The sequence below is a fragment of the Catharus ustulatus genome, chromosome 30 (assembly GCF_009819885.2).
Source record: "Catharus ustulatus isolate bCatUst1 chromosome 30, bCatUst1.pri.v2, whole genome shotgun sequence".
In the NCBI taxonomy this organism is placed as follows: domain Eukaryota; kingdom Metazoa; phylum Chordata; class Aves; order Passeriformes; family Turdidae; genus Catharus; species Catharus ustulatus.
In genome coordinates this window covers 594,887-611,172 of record NC_046250.1, presented here as the reverse complement: position 1 = coordinate 611,172, position 16,286 = coordinate 594,887, and the positions used below count along the sequence as shown (strand labels likewise).

The 16,286-nt window shown below is 62.3% G+C and overlaps 1 protein-coding gene across 3 annotated transcripts; it reads left to right on the top strand.

The window, feature by feature from the left end:
• Positions 1-16,205, top strand: BCAN (brevican). Of its 3 annotated transcripts, none has more exons than XM_033082771.2 (15): positions 1-234; positions 4,843-4,938; positions 5,043-5,435; positions 5,519-5,693; positions 5,788-5,915; positions 7,627-7,920; positions 9,093-9,356; positions 10,074-10,193; positions 10,365-10,802; positions 12,814-12,921; positions 13,091-13,249; positions 14,651-14,733; positions 15,056-15,200; positions 15,401-15,583; positions 15,664-16,205. In XM_033082771.2, exons 2-15 carry the CDS (start codon positions 4,851-4,853, stop codon positions 15,687-15,689), a joined length of 2,604 nt encoding a protein of 867 aa, XP_032938662.1. In that variant the 5' UTR covers positions 1-234; positions 4,843-4,850; the 3' UTR covers positions 15,690-16,205. The 3 variants fall into 3 exon arrangements, with proteins under 3 accessions (XP_032938662.1, XP_032938664.1, XP_032938663.1); XM_033082772.2 differs by lacking the exon at positions 1-234 and adding an exon at positions 1,355-1,444; XM_033082773.2 differs by lacking the exon at positions 9,093-9,356.
• The last annotated feature ends 81 nt before the right edge of the window (positions 16,206-16,286 follow it).

The window sequence follows — 16,286 nt, the reverse complement described above, 5'->3', positions numbered from 1 at the left end:
GAAAGGAAAAAAAAAAAAAAAAAAAGGAAGAGTGGAGGACACGGACACACACAGAAGCCTCTTTTCTCGGTGCCTGCACTTATGCCTGGTGCAGCTCCTTCTCAGCCGTCCTGCCAACCTGCTGCCGCCCGCTGCCCGCGCTGCCCCGGAGGAGCCGCAGCTCAGCCCCACGCCGGGAGCCCGGAGCAGGGGAGCCCCCGCCGGCTCTGCCGTTCCCCCCGCGCACGGAGCAAGGTGGGCAGCGGGGAACGCGTGGGGCCGCCGATGCCCCGGGGCGCTGCGGTGTCCCCGTGGCGCTGCCGTACTGCGCTTTTCATTTCGGTATCGCCTTTCACCTCCGCACGGGATGAAAGTGAGATCGGATCTGAGACCGGCGTGGGGATGCCGAGAGGTTCCCTGGTGGTTTTCCCCGCGGGGGGGACTCAGGGCATCATCCTGCCCTGCAGAGGGGGATGCTCGGGGCTGCGGGACCTCGCGGTGCCGCTTCGGGGAGGTTTGTCCTTGTCACCGACCCTCCCGAGCGCTGCATCGCGCTGCTGGTTTTTTCTAACGGGGGCAGATTGTAGAGACTCCGCAGCGCTGGAGGCACAGGGGGGCTGGGGGGGCTCTTGAGAAGTTGGAAGGAAAAAGTACTTTGGTGCTGCCCGGCTGCTGCAGCCTGGAGCCCAGCCCGTCCCGCAGCCCCTCCAGCAGCGGGGCTCGAAGGTTTTGGGGAGAAGGGGAATTTTCCAGGCTGTTTCAGCAGCTGCTCCTCGATTTGGGGATCCAGGATGGGACTGCTGGGTTCTGTCAGGGGGAACCTCCCCGTCTGTGCTGCAGAGTGTCTGGCCGGGTCCTTGTCCCAAGGAGGCTGCACTCAGGGTATCAGTGGAAAGGGAAACTGAGGCACGGAGCTGGGCAGGGATCCGGCTCCCCCTCCCCTCCTGCCTGATCGTGTCGCTGCTCCCCCGTGGGCTCAGGGGCAAAGCTGCCCGGTGCCAGGGGGGGCTGGGGATGAGCCCGAGATTTGGGATGGTTTTAGGGCACCGCCGGCTCCCCCCGTCCTTCTCCAGCTCTCTCAGCTCTGTCCCCACCCGCTGCTGGTGTCCACTGGGGGCGACAGGAGGGGCCGGGGAAAAAAAATTTCCAGGATTTTCATGGCTTTTTCCAACGGATCAGCCCCAGTGTGAACGCCAGATCCACCGTGGGGTGTCCCGGGGAGAGGGAATTTCACTGCAGTCCCCTTCCCGTCCCTCAGCCGGAGAATTTCGGCCCCAGGATGAAGGGGCTGCCCTTGAGCATCCCTGCCAGGGATTGCTGCTCCTGTCACGCCGACTTCTCCCATCTCAGCCCAACCCAGAACCTGTTGCTCTTCCTTTTGGCCGCCCGGGGGGTGGGAGAAACCTCCTTCTACCCCAGCCTGGAACCTTTTCCAGCTTCTGGGCTCAGGCATGGCAGGGAGAGGGTGAGTAGGATATTTTAGAGCTGCTTTTCAGGGAATGCCTTTAGACTGGGGAAACTGGGAGATGGGGTAATTTTATGCTGGGAGCGGGGGAGATGCAGCAGCGGGGCTGGGTCCCACCCGAAATCAGGGATCCCCTTCCTCCACCCCACACTACTGTCCCACCTCGTGCCTCAGTTTCCCCACCAGAGCCCCAAACCCTTCACGTGTGCGTGTGACACACTTACACAGGGCTACACGTGCTCCTGTGCCCCCGGCGGCTCCTGCGGGGTCTGCTCCCACCCCCGCCCCTCCGTGCGGGACTGAACCTCCCCAGGAGCCCCGGACCATTCTGCAACAAGGAATCCTTTTCTCCCTGTTGGGGAGGGGGAGGGCGAGGGGTTCTGGCAGCTGGAGGGACCCCCCCTTCTCCCCACCTGCTTCCGGCCTCTTAAGCTCTGCCAGCAGCGGCTGCCAAGAGGCTGCCGGGCACCCCCCGCCCATCCCTGAGCTGTGCGTGCCTGGCACGGCCCCGCTCCGGGGACCCCTCCGGTGGCCGCACCCGCGGGGGTGGGGACGGATCCCGGCCGCGGTTTGCAGCTCTGTGGCGGATGGACACGCAGCCACGTGCGAACCCAGGGCTGGGCTCCTTCCCCGTCCCAGCGGCGTGTCCGGAGCCCTTTGCTGGTGGGGATGGGGCTGGAGCGGGGCCAGGCTGTGCCGCCGGCTGCTGACTCATTCTGCAGCTGAGCATCCCTGGAAAGCCACCGCTCTGCTCCCCCCTCCTCCAGCTCGCTGCGGGCTGGCAGGGGCACCTTGGGAGCAGGGATGAGCAACCATCACGTGGAGGGGACGAGAGGCCGAGGGGAAGAAAACCCCTCTCCGGAGATGAAAAGGGACACCCCCCGGCCATCCCCTCGCAGCATCTCCTGCCCTGAGCCCTGCACCAGGTGCTGCAGCCCCAGATCCTGCAGGTCCCGTGTGCAAGGAGCCACCTCTGAAAGCTGGTTCAGAGCTCAGGGGAGAAAGAAAGATCACTCCTGTCCCGAAATAGACTTCAGCTCCATTTTCTACCTGGTTTCCCACAGAAATGGAGGTTAGCTGGCCCTGCCACGTGCGTGCCTGTGTGTCTGTCTGGTCCCGGCAGCTCCTGTGCTTTGAGATCTCTGGGACAACTGAGACTCACAAGGTGCTGCCATTATAACCATTCAACGTTTTTTGGCTGCCCTTCCCTAGTCCTACTCCCAGCTTTTCCCTCATAACTTGTGGGTTGAAAGATTTTCCATTAGTGGAAAACAGGAAAAATACCCAATGCAAAAATCCAACCCCAAACTCCAAACTTGACATCTGAGAGTCTTTTGTCATCATGAGACTCCATGAAATGGGTTTAACCCTTTCCACACCCCATTCCCAGTGCCAGCACACAGGTCCTGTCAGGGATGGGCACAGGAGGGAAGCAAACACTCCAGCTTGCCCAGTTCCTGTGGAGTTTTATCACTTGGATTTCCTCCCCGGGGCTGCTGTCCACGCCACCACGGCGCCTTGGGGATGGGAAGAAAAGGTGCCCATGACAAAAGCCTTCCTTGCTTGGCTGCCCAGGGGGTGGCACCAGCCCCTGTACTGGAGCCTGGCCACGGCTGCCACGCAGGAGGGTTTTGTCCCTTGATCCAGAACCGTGGGGCTGCATTCAAAATATCTGTCCAGAGCACAGAAAGGCCCTGGCTTGGCCCTGGCACCACTGGCCAGGTTCTGGGCAATCAAGCCTTGGCTGCTCTTGCTGAGTTCCTGCTGGGAAGGGGACGTCTGGGGTCTGCACAGGACGGTCGATGTCCATGGGGTGTGGTGCCAGGGGCTTTAAGTGCACCGAGTTTTGTGTTAGGAGCTATGGATGCACAGTGCCCTGCTCTGTGAGCTATACACCCATGGAGTGTGCTGCCAGGGAATGTACATGGTGTGTGCTGGGAGGGCTGTGTGTCCATGGCTCCAGGGACTCTGCATCCATGGTGTGCACTGCCAGGGCTGTATGTTCATGGTGTGTGGTGCCAGGGTTTTATGAACATGGCTCCAGGGGCTGTACATCCCCTGGAGGTGATTGGTGCTGGGCTGTACATGGATTTGTGAATACAGGGCTGTATTCACACCCTCTCCTGGAGCAGTGGTCCACTGTGTTTACTCTGGGAACACTGACAGTGACCAGGACAGTATCCTGTCAGGCTGTCCCTGGATGTGGGGCTGCCTAAGCTGCTTCTGTGGCTGTTCAAATCAATATAGCTCAAAGAGCTCATAAATTACAAAGCTGCTCCGAGTCTCAGGGTGCTCTGCTCCCAGGCAATGGCATGATGCATCCCTGGCATGGGAGGCTGAGGAGCCTCCAGGCCCTCAAGGACCCTCTGCAGAGGGTGAGGGGGTATTGGAGCAGTGTATCCAGCAGGGATTTCCCCACATTCCAGGATCAATGTCCTCTCTGGATGGCTGCAAGAGCAGCAAGACTGCGAGGGCAGCTGGAGCTCCCCACAGCATGCCCACCACTCCCTGTGCTGCTCCCTGGAGAGGGCTGGGGGCTGGTGATAGCAGTGCTGGCCACTGGGCTCTCCTTTCAGAGCTGGTCCCCAGCCCACCGGTGAGAGCCCTTTGTGCCAGGCAGCCTGAGACAGGCCTGGGACATAAAGGCTGCTTTGGTCAGCCTCGGTTTTCCCAGCCCGCGCGCAGGGAGCCTCCGGCGTGAGCTGAATGGCAAAGAAGCTGTCCTGCTCCTTCCCTCCCCCTCTGCCCCGTGCTTTGTGTGCTCTGGGCTGTCCCCCCGGCTGCTCGCTGACCTCAGCTCCCTCCACAAGCCACCCTGGCAGTGCACATGTGCACAAGGGCACGCACACGCGTGTGCTCCCCTCCACGTGTGCGCCCTGCTTTCTCCCTCCCCTCCCTCAGCACCTCTTCCCTGACCAAACACTCGCTGAGGTTTCCTGACCAAACCCTTCCTGAGGTTTCTCACGGTGGCACCGTGGGCACACGGCCCTGGTGCTGGCATCACCTCCTCACCACTGCAGCCAGTGCTTGGGCTGAGACCATCAGCGCTGTCTGGGCCAGGCTGGACTCTGCTGTCCCCAGGGGAGGGTCAGAGGGGCTGGATGGCACCCAGTGCCTCCCAGCCAATGGTCCTGGTTGCTCATATTGTCCTTTTCCTCTTGTGAACCAGGGCACATTTCCTTCTCTTCCCTCTCCTCTCCACTGTCCAAGGGTCCAGATTACCCTGAGGCCAGGGCTGGCCTCTCCCTCTGTGCCCCAATGCTGCATGCATCATCCCCTCCTCCCCACACATGGGCTGGGGGATCTCCCCAGTCACTCCCCCTCATGCAGAGATGGGAGATTTTTGGTGCTTTCATGGATTCTAAGCACAGCTGGTGTTTTTTGCTCCCCCCTTGCAGGGCAGAGCATGGCCCCAGCCCTCCCACTGCTGCTACTGCTCTGGCTGTTTGTCCCCACCGTGGTCCCAGAGGTGTTTGGCCCCGGAGATGGCACAGGTAACTTGGCATCATCGGCCACATTTGTGTAACTCCCTGCAGTGAAGGTCTCAGGGGAGCCCTCACACCCAACCTGCTCACGGCTCCTCTCTCCTCCCACCCAGAGGACCTCAAGGCTCTGCAGGTCTCCATCCCACGGCACCCAGCCCTCGACGCCGTGCTGGCAGGCGACATCACCATCCCCTGCCTCATCACCTACCTTGGCCCCAAGCCCACGGCTGGCACGGGCGGCCGCCGGGCCGTGCTGGGAACCCCCCGGGTCAAGTGGACCTTCATCTCTGAGGGCAGGGAGGTGGAGATCTTGGTAGCTCGGGGGGACAGGGTGAAGGTGAGCGAGGACTATCGGCTGCGGGCCTCCCTGCCCATCTTCCACCAGCGCTACACCAACGCCTCCCTCCTGCTCACCGAGCTGCGCCCCAACGACTCGGGGATCTACCGCTGTGACGTGCAGCACGGCATCGAGGACGGCCACGACATCCTGCACCTCAAAGTCAAAGGTACTTCAAGGTGGGGAGTGCTGGCATTTGGGTGGGTGGGGGCTGCCCTGAAGCCCCATGCCCACAGCCATGTCTGCCCCCAGGGGTGGTGTTTCACTACCGGGAGGGCTCCATGCGCTACGCCTACACCTTCGCCGAGGCGCAGGAAGCTTGTGCCCGCATCGGCGCCAGCATCGCCACCCCCGAGCAGCTCTACGCTGCCTACCTGGGCGGCTACGAGCAGTGTGACGCCGGCTGGATCGCCGACCAGACCGTCAGGTGGGCTCCACAGCTGCCCAGGCATTGTGCCCATGGTCTCTCCCAGTCATTGCCCCGCGAGTCACCAGCCCTCCCCTGTGCTTTCCTGCCTCAGGTACCCCATCCAGACACCCCGCGAGGCCTGTTACGGAGACATGAATGGCTTCCCTGGGGTGAGGAACTATGGAGTGGTGGACCCAGAGGACATGTACGATGTGTACTGCTACGCTGAGGACCTCCCAGGTGCCTTGATGCCACCAGCCAGCCTTGCCCTCCTCTGCTTTTGCTCCCACACTAACTTGCCCCCGTAACCTGTTGTAAACCCGAGTGAAAAAGCTGCCCCAAGCTGCAGGTGCTCTCTCTTGCTGTGCTGCTTCCTAAAGCATTACTGGTTCAGTTTGGTGGGGTGTGGGGCTCTCTCCCTCGAAGCAGACAGTTCTCAGGCTGGGCTGTGCCCACAATGATCTGCCCCAGAGCAGCAGTGCGCTTTGTTAGCTGGTTTGGGATTCGATTGTGCATGTGCCGTGCTTTGCAGGGCTGCAGATCCTGCCTGGCTGCACGTGCATGGGTGTGACTGGTCCCTCCTGTGGGTCCCCACTGGTGGTGGCAGCTGCTGTGGGGTCGGTTGGGCGGTGCCAGGCAGGTGGCAGAGATGAGGACATGTTCCTTGTGTGCAGGGGACGATGTGCTGGGACAGGGAGATAGGTGCAGTCGTGGGGGTCAATACATGCTGTACCTTGGGGCAGTGGTCCCCAGCCCTCCCCAGTGTGAAGCCTTCACCACAGTGTTCACTGGGCTTGCAGGTCCCCTTAGAAACGTCCCATAGGTAGATTGCTCGGTGTAGAGCGTGGATCTGCTCCTCTGCAGTCCTGTTCATGGGTGCTTCAAACTCTCAGGGTTGTTTGCAAGGGCAGGAATCAATCCCAAGTGGCATGAGAGCTCCAGCCATGCCTGTGCTGTGGCTTTGTGTGCATGTGCAGGAAGGCAGGGAAGCAGGTAGGGATGCAGGCAGAGATGATGGGAAGCAGGCAGGGAAGCAGGCAGGGAGACAGGCAGGGAGACAGGCAGGAAGCAGGCAGGGATGCAGACAGGGATGCAGGCAGGAAGCAGGCAGGGATGCAGACAGGGATGCAGGCAGGAAGCAGGCAGGGATGCAGGCAGGGATGAAGGGAAGCAGGCAGGGATGCAGGCAGGGATGCAGGGAAGCAGGCAGGGATGCAGGCAGGGAGGCAGGCAGGGATGAAGGGATGCAGGCAGGGAGGCAGGCAGGAAGCAGGCAGGGATGCAGGCAGGGAGGCAGGCAGGGATGAAGGGATGCAGGCAGGGAGGTGGGCAGGGATGACGGGATGCAGGCAGGGATGAAGGGATGCAGGCAGGGATGCAGGCAGGGATGCAGGCAGGGATGCAGGCAGGGATGAAGGGATGCAGGCAGGGATGCAGGCAGGGATGAAGGGATGCAGGCAGGGATGCAGGCAGGGATGCAGGCAGGGATGCAGGCAGGGAAGCAGGCAGGGATGAAGGGAGGCAGGCAGGGGTGCTGGCAGGGAAGTAGGCAGGGAATCCAGCAGGGAAGCAGGCAGGGAGGCAGGCAGGGATGCTGGCAGGGATGCAGGGAGGCAGGCAGGGATGCTGGCAGGGATCCAGGCAGAGAAGCAGGCAGGGATACAGGCAGGGAGGCAGGGAAGCAGGTAGAGATGCTGACAGGGAAGCAGGCAGGGAGGCAGGCAGGGAGGCAGGCAGGGAAGCAGGCAGGGATGAAGGGAAGCAGGCAGGGAAGCAGGCAGGGATGCAGGCAGGAATGCAGGCCTCCTCCAGCCCCTGGTGTGCCTCCACACACTGGATCCTCCATCTCCACTCCAGCTCCTGAGCTCATGCAGGGAGTGGAGGAGGTGAGGGGGCTCCCTCAGCCCATGCCCCACTCCCCAGCTCTGACTTCTCCTTCCTCTCTCGGCAGGGGAGATCTTTTTGGAGACGGCCCCAGGCAGGTTCACGCTGGAGGAGGCGGCGCAGCGCTGCCGAGCCCTGGGAGCGGAGCTGGCCAGCCCGGGGCAGCTCTACGCTGCCTGGAACGCGGGGCTGGACGCCTGCAGCCCCGGCTGGCTGGCGGATGGCAGCGTCCGCTACCCCATCGTCACTCCCCGGGAGCGCTGCGGTGGGGCTCTGCCGGGCGTCAAAACCATCTTCCTCTTCCGCAACCAGACGGGATTCCCCGACGCCCAGAGCAGATACGATGCGTACTGCTTCCGAGGTAAAGAGGGGCACCCCTGGCCCGCAGATGCTCCCGAGCAGGGACCAGTGGGAGGCCTCGGGAAGCCTCCGGGAGGGGTGCATGTCCCCGGTGGGTGCGCTGGGTGCAGCAGAGCCGCGGTGTGGTGCGGGGCAGGGTTTGTGTTGGGATCTCTGAGCGTTCTCTGTGCCGGTGCTGCGCTGTCGGGGCGGAGCAGGGGGGTTTGGTGCCGTCTGAGCCTGCTGTGCTAGACAGGGATGCCTTGCATGCCAATAGACCGTGATCGGGGAGGCATAACCTGCATGGTCCTGACACTGCATGCTGACACCTCTGATAGAGCAGGGATGCTCTGCATGGTCCCAACATGGCATGCTGACACACTGGGGCAGAGTAGGGACGCCCTGCATGTCTTCGGTATTTTGTGCCCTTTTCCTGTGACAGAACAGGGATGCATGGCACCGTTGGTCTGTGTGAGCTCCAGGAGGGCTCATTCCCCAGGGATGCTGGCCTGGGAGTGCTCCTGGGGGCTGTGGGACACAGTCTGCCAGGGTGGTTTGGGGTAGTAGCTCCTGTGGTGGGCAGGAAGGAGACCTGTGGGCAGCATCAAGGCACTGCCTGCAAGTGATGAGGCAGGACAGAGACTGGCAGGGATAACGGGTACAGAAGGAAGAAGAGCTGTCCCCCCACTCCTCCTGCCTGGTCCCACATCTCCATGTATCCTCTCAGAGCCATGGGGGCTCACAGTGTGGGGATGCTGTGCATCTCTGTGCCTCAGTTTTGCCATCTCTCAGCAGGGAAAGCCATGGGTTAGGCAGGATGGACCCGTCCTATGATTCCACAACCCCTGTAACCCACTAACTCCCCATGCATGTCTGCCCTCCCCGGGGTGGGGATGGGGGTGTAGAGAAGGATCCCCTCAGGGAAGGGAATGCAGGGTTTAGGATCTGGCCCCACCATGTGCTGGCATGCCTCACAACTCCTACTGGGGCTGTTGGCTCTGGCAGCTCTGCCAGCACCTGGGAGGGCCTGATCCTCCCCCATGCTGAGCCTGTGTAGAAGGGGAAGGGGAGGCTGAGGAGAGCTGGGTCCCTACTGGGGTGCCAAGGCTCCAGGCCTGCTCTGGGGTGAGGTCATCTCTGACTGCTGCGGAGCCAGGACAGGGCAGTAATATCCCACTTTCTTTCTGCCCACAGAAGGGACAAACTCTTTCCCTGAGGCTGCAGGAAAATACCAAGCCCAAGAGCCCGAGGAGAATCTCCTCCAGGAGATTGTCACAGTGGCAGAAAAGCTGGAGGAGCTGCAGCTGCCCAGAGCGCAAGTGGAGATTGAGTCGCGAGGGGCTATTTACGCCGTCCCTTTCTTTGAGGACACTGATCTGGGACAGCCAAGCCAGTCCCCTGAAGATGCACTGGGGCCAGGGGCCTGGCACCCCTCACTAGCTACCTCTGTGTCCTCAGGTCACCCCACCTCTGCATTCCCTTTCCCCACAGCCCTGGCCATCCCCGAGGCAGGTGTCCCACTTAGCTGTGGTGCTGAGCTGGAGCCCATCCCCTGCAGAGGAGAGTGGGGGGACAGGGACAGTGGGGTGAGGGCTGTCCCACAATGGTTAGTCGAGCTGCTGTGGTGGTGCCAGGGCTGGGACACAGACAACACCCACAGAAAGGAGGTGCCAGGGTCACAAGGAGAGGTCAGAGGCACCTGAGGGTGCCTGGGTCACCTCAGCTGTCCCTGTTCTTCCTGTGGAGGCAGCACCCACGGTCAGGGCACCGGTGTCTTGGTGCAGGGCTGTGCAGTGGCTTGGGGACATCTGTGTGTCCCTCAGCTGGAGTCCAGCATGCTGGGTCTGTGCTGGACCAGGGTTTAGCAGCACAAGGAACTGGAGAAGGGAGCTGGCAGCTGGAGGGACATGAGGCAAGGTGCAGCTGTGAGGGGCTGAGCACGGCCCCCACCACAGGAAAGCCGGGGCTGGGCTTGGCAGCGGCCAAGAGCTCAGTCAGCCGTGCCGGTTCAGAGGGGACAGTGTCACACGGGCTCGGGGCCACTTCCATCTCCCTGCACACCTTTGTGTGAGCAAGACTGGCAGTGCTGGCAGGCGATGCCGGTGCCCGCAGCCCCGTGGTCTGGCTGGCTCCCGGCGCCGGCCTCTCACTGCCTTTCTGCCTTGCCCTTTGCAGAGGAGGAGCAGGGAGCAGCGCCGGGCAGGGGCTCTGGCAGCGCATCGGCGGAGAGCCCGGGCCGAGGGCGAGACCCCAGCCAGCCCATGGAGCCAGAGGGACCCACCGGTGCCCCAGCAGGTGACACGGAACCTCCTGAGGGCTTTCCTCGGCCGCCCAGCCCCGTCGCCCCCACACAGAGCCCCGACCGTCCGCGGGACGCTTTGGGGCGGCCGGCCCGCCCTGCCAGCCCTGGGGCACCCGGGCACCGCGTGACATCGCCAACCAGTGCCGCTTCTGCCACCTCGACAGAGAGCCGAGAGCCTGGCGGGACCAGCACCGGGCACAAGTCCGGCGGGGCCAGCACCCCCCTGTCTGCCGCTGAGGACGCCGAGCTCTCCGGAGACGTGGTGGAAGGTCCTGGGGCGTCCCCGCTGCCTCCCGCGCCCTCTCAGACGCAGGAGGAGGGAGAGGAGCAGTCGGGAGCCGTGTGGCTCCCCTCGCCTGCGGTCCCTGGGGACGGGAGCACTGTCCCCGCAGTGACACCGTGGCACGCAGAGCTGCCCGGCAGCAGCAGCAGCAGCGCACCGGCCCCGGGAGGAGAGGAGGCTGCGCCGTCACCGCCGGGCGCGGAGCGCGGGATGCCTGCTGCAGCTTCCGAGGAAGAGGAGGAGGAGGAGGAGGAAGAGCAGCCTGCTCCCTCCATTGCAACCGTGGAGGGTTTCATTGAAGCCGTTCCTGGAGAAGCAGGTGGGACCCGCAGGGATGGCCTCGCCTCTCCCCGTACTGACACCTCTGGGGTGGTCCTGGCGGGGACCCCACTGGGGGAGCCAGCCCCCAGCACGGCTGTGCCCCTGCCCGCCCTGCCCACCGAGCGGGCCAGCGTCGGTGCGGGCTCTTGTTCGGTCCGGGGTCCCTGCCGTGCCACCCTTGCCCTCGGGGCAGCCCTCCTGGCTGCTCTCTGGCACTAGAGATAGCCAGCACCTTTCCTTCACGCTGTGCTTCCCTCTGTCTGTCTGTCCGTCCGTGTCTCCTCTCTTTCTCTCTCTCCTCCTCCTCAGCTGGGTAAGGGAAGGTTACAGGTCTGGTGAAGCACATATTTGTCAAACAAATTGGTGTGATCTCTGCATGCATTTAAATCTCTTCTACTTCTGTGAAGTGTTTTAATGACTGTTTCCATGAAAAAGCCCGATAAGCAAAAGGCGACCCCAGTCCCTGCTCTGACTAACCGTGGTACTAATAAAGGGAATTAAAAGCTTTGTAGAACAAGCATCTCGGCGAGCTCTTCCCTTCGTCCTTGCGCCTGCTGCCCGTGCGCCTCTCCCACTGACGAACTAATCCCCCAGTCCCGGCCCTGCGAGCTCCCGGGAGTGGGGTGGGGTGGATGGGACACCTGAGAGGTCTGGGAGGGGGATGGCTGCTTTGCACCCCTGGGACTGGCCCTGCACTGCCGCAGGAGGAGGGGTGAGGGCTGGACACCGCATGGCATGAGCGGGGGGAGAAGGGGGACACTGATGGGTCGTGGGGTGCAGAACCCCACCAAGACCACCCAGCCTTGTGCAGCTCCCAGTGGCCAAGCACCCTGGACCGCATCCCCCAGCCCCCTGAGCCCCAGTCCCCCCACATGGGGGCTGAGATGGGTGAACAGAGGGAACACAACCCCCTGTGGGTGGGTGTCACCCACCAGCCCCACTCTGGCCGCCCCCTGGGGGTGATCCCAGCTTTGACGCCCATCCTGCAGCCAATCCCTGCTACCTCTGCCCCATCCCACTCCCTGAAAGGAGGGTCCCTGTCTCCCCGGTCTGGCAGTGCCCTGCCCAGTCCCGTGGCACAGATGAGGCTCTGTAGATGAGGCCAGACCTCGTGGGATGGCTGCCTTTGCCTTGGCAAGGAGAGATACTCAGGAACAGCCTGCTGTTGACGTTAGGGCCCTCAATCCCTCATGCTGTTCCATGCCTCGGTCTGCTGGGGATGAGCTCTACATCCTGAGCTGCTGGCACCTCGTGGGGAGGTGACGCTGCCTGGGGATGGGTGAGGGTGACAGAATCAGCCTTGTCACGTCTCCACTGAGCCAAGGACCATAAGATGGGGCATCATTAGGCTGGAGTGGGTCAAGGACTGTGAGTCTCCGCTCGGCTGGCGCTGGCAGCAGCCCTTCATCATGCTCTTGAGCTGGGCTGGGAGCACATGATGTGCTCTGGGTGCATTAATGACCGTAACGGGTTTGTGGGGAAGGTGCCGGCTGAGTTATCAGCCCTGGCCAGGCTTGAGGTGACACCAGAGGGACAGGAATGCAGTCACCTTGCTGCCAGGCTGAGGACAAGTGGCCAGGATGTGCCAAAAGGTTTATCTTTATACTGTCTGCATGGTCCCCTCCTCAAACGCAATTGCTGATCTCTCCAGGGAAAAGGAGGAGTTGGCCCTGGGCAGAGGGACTGGGCTAGGGGCTGGCACTGCAATGAGCCCAGTGATGGGGAGAGCATCCAGCTCTCATCTCTGTGCTCTAGGGGGAGGCCAAAACCCCAGGTCTGGCCAGCTCTGGGCCAGGATTGCTGAGCTGTTCACATCCAAAGGTGGAAGGGCAGTGTGGGATGGCTGTGGGAGCATCATGGTGCACCCAAGATCTTCACCTGCCCCAGAGCTGGCGGCCTCAGGAGGCAGCTCAGAGAGCTGGGACACTGCAGGGATGAGGCTCTGGCACTGCTGGGCACTGAGGAGGTCCCTGAGCTCTGCTCTGAGGACGGCTGCATGTGCCTTGCAGGTGGCTGTGTCCCCAACCCCTGCTTGAACGGAGGGACCTGCGTGGAGGATGGAGCCCACCTCACCTGCCTGTGCCTGCCTGGCTACGGAGGCAGCAGCTGTGAAAGACGTGAGTCCCCTGGCTCCCACCATGGCCACACTGGGTCATCCCTACCCAGCTCCTGCTGCTGTCTCAGCTGCTGAAGCAGCAGTCAGAAATGAGGGGAGCTCAGGGGTGAGTTGGGCTCCATCCCCCTGACCCTCTCCTCTCTCCCCGCTCGCTCCCCGCTGTGGCTCAGCACTGAGGAGGTGCAGCCCTGGCTGGGACAGCTTCCAGGGAGCCTGCTACAGGCACTTCTCCACTCGGAGGAGCTGGGAGGATGCAGAGAGCCAGTGCAGGCACTATGGGGGGCACCTGGCCACCATCCTGACCCCCGAGGAGCAGGACTTCATCAACGGTATGTGACAATGCTGCATCCCTCCACCTGTGCCCCTCAGTTCTGGGCTGCAGGTTTTAGAGAAGTAACAAAGAACCAGGGTAGAGCCCAGCCCTGCAGGGCCAGTGGATGGGTGAAAGGACACATGGACAGATGTGAGAAGGTGGATGGGGATGTGCAGAGACATGGGAGCAGACAGGTTCAGTCCTGCTCATAACAAGAAAGGCATTGAGGGGCTGGAATGTGACCAGAGAAGGGAACAGAGCTGGAGAAAGGGGCTGAAGTACCAGGAGCTCCTGAGAGAGCTGGGAGGGGGCTCAGCCTGAAGAAAAGGAGGCTCAGGGAGGACCTTCCCACTCACTACTCCTCAATTCTCACTTCCCACTCTGCAATTCCCTAACTGGAGGATGGAGACACTTGGGAGTCGGGCTGTGCTCCCAGGGAAAAGGGACAGGACCAGAAGAAGCGGCCTCAAGTTGCACTAGGAAAGGTTTAGGTTGGATATTGGAAAAATTCCTTCATGGAGACAGGGACTGGCACAGGCTGCCCATTGCTAAAGGGATTTCAGAGACTTGTGGATGTGACACTTGGGGACAGTGATGCCCTTGGCTGTGGGAGAATGGTTTGACTTGATGATCTCACAGGGCTTTTGCAACAAAATTCCCTGATCCCGTGCAGGGTGGACACACCAGCAGAGGGTTGGACGTGTGCAAGTAAATTTGAAGGCAAATCCATAACCTGCCTGAAATCAGCCTTGAAGGCAGAGGGAGGCAGAGCAGGGGACAAGTGCTGTGGGAATGGGACAGAGAACAAAGAGGCCTGAAGGGACTTGAGGGTGAAGGAGGAAGGGGCAGGGAGAGACCTCACAGGAAGCTGAAGAGGCACAAAGGAGCAGGCAGGGACTGGCTGGACCAGAAAAGGGACTGGTAGAGCCAGCTGGGGACTGATGCAGACAGGTGAGGATTGCAGGGACCTGCAGGGACAGGTGGGGACTGGCAGAGCCATGTGGGGACAAGCAGGGACTGGCGGGGACACGTGGGGACCTGCAGGGACAGGTGGAGACTGACACAGCCAGGTAGGGACCGGCGGGGCAAGGTGGGGACCTGCAGGGACAGGCGAGGACAGGAGGGGACAGGCAGGGCCAGGCGTGCCCCGGGGCTCTGCCGCCATCTCCCGGCCGGCCCTGTCCCTTCTCTCCGGGGGTCAGGGCTAAAGGGGCTCCCCGAAGTCCCTTTCGGAGTCCCCTTGTCCCCAAACCTCCCAGCACCTTCCCGCTGCAGGGCGAGGGACACCCCCTCGTCCCACTCACCCCCAGGTTCCAAATCTCCCTGAACTCAGCCTCCAGCACCCGTTCAGCCCCCTCCTGCCTGCCAGGTGGCACCTGGATGTGTCCCTGTTTCCAACACACCCCGTGTCCCCCAGACCAGTACAGGGAGTACCAGTGGATCGGCTTGAACGACCGCACCATCGAGGGCGATTTCCAGTGGTCTGACGGGAGCCCCTTGGTAAGTGGGGCTGCCAACCCTCGTGTGCCTTCGCAGGGAGAGCCCCCCCTGCCTGGCACCCCGTCATCCACCCCCAGCCCCGGGGCTGGCATTTGAAGCTCCCAAACAAGAGCCACTTGCCTCACCCGGGCTGAGCATCCTCAGGGGAGCCAGACCCTGGGATTTGGGGTCCCGAGGCCGTGGATGGAGGTGGGACCTCATTCCCGACGGGATGTCACAGCCACGAGGCTGCAGATGGGTGTGTGCTGGTGCGGGGCCACCACCACACCTGAGGGGTGTGCTGGGATGCCCCGTGCACCCCGTCCCGCCTGTTCCCCCCCAGCTCTACGAGAACTGGCACCCCGGGCAGCCCGACAGCTACTTCCTCTCCGGGGAGAACTGCGTGGTCATCGTGTGGCACGATGGGGGCCAGTGGAGCGATGTGCCCTGCAATTATCACCTCTCCTACACCTGCAAAATGGGGCTGGGTAAGCTGGGCCACCCCTTCCCCGGCTGGGGGGCTGGGGCTGAGCCCCCCCAACCCCGAAGAGAGGCACCCCCATCACTTCCACAGCAGCGGAACAAATCCTGAGCGTGGCACCCTCAGCCTGTTCGGGCTTTGCAGGGTTTGCTGCAGGCTGGGGGGGCCCTGCACGGCTGAATGCAATGAGCCCAACCCCCCTTGCAGTGCAGTGTGGGCCCCCCCCCGCTCTCAGCAACGCCCGCGCCTTTGGCAAACCAAAGCAGCGCTACGAGATCGGCTCCACCGCTCGGTACCAGTGCCGGCACGGCTTCGCCCCGCGCCGCTCGCCCATCATCCGCTGCCGGGAGGATGGCACCTGGGAGCTGCCCCAGCTAGCCTGTCGTCCTGGTGAGTGACGGGCTCCCTCCGACCCCCAGAATGTGCCCACGGTGCTTTCCCTTCACCTGGGGCTTCTTGTGCCCCCCCAGGTTTGGCTCAGCATCCCCATCACTGAGTGAGTCCCTGGAGTAGCAGCCAGCACCTCCCAAATCCCTGGAGCTGGTGTGGATGGGGACGGCACTGGGACCCTGGCACGGCCCCTGACGTGGCGTGAAACCTCACTGCTGGGTGTCTGTCCCCTTGTTTGTTTTATATCTGTACAAAGAAATCCTAATAATTAAAGACCTCCTCGAAAGGAACCGACAGGGACCCAAAATGCAGCACAACGGGAGTTTTGTTCCCAGAGTCACAACAGAGCTGGAATCAAGGGGGACACCACGGGCAGGTGATGGCAGTGATGTGCCAGCAGCACCTCCAGCCTTTTTCTCCCACCTCTGCCCCAAGGGCCCTCATCCTGTGACACCCTGGTGGGGGCTGACATGGGGACACGCAGCTCAGCACCCATCCTGTGGTGCTGGGGCGCTTCTGCACTTCCTGGAAAGGCAGAAGCTGCTGCCTCAGGCTTGGAGTGGGTGTGTGTTGTCCAATCCCCCTCTCAGTGCTTCTGTGGGTATTAAAACCAGTAAACAGATGGCACAGAGTGGTGACCTGGTTATTCAGGGGAGCTGGCACAGGGGTGGGACTGGCAGAGCTGCACAGCCCTGAAGTCTGG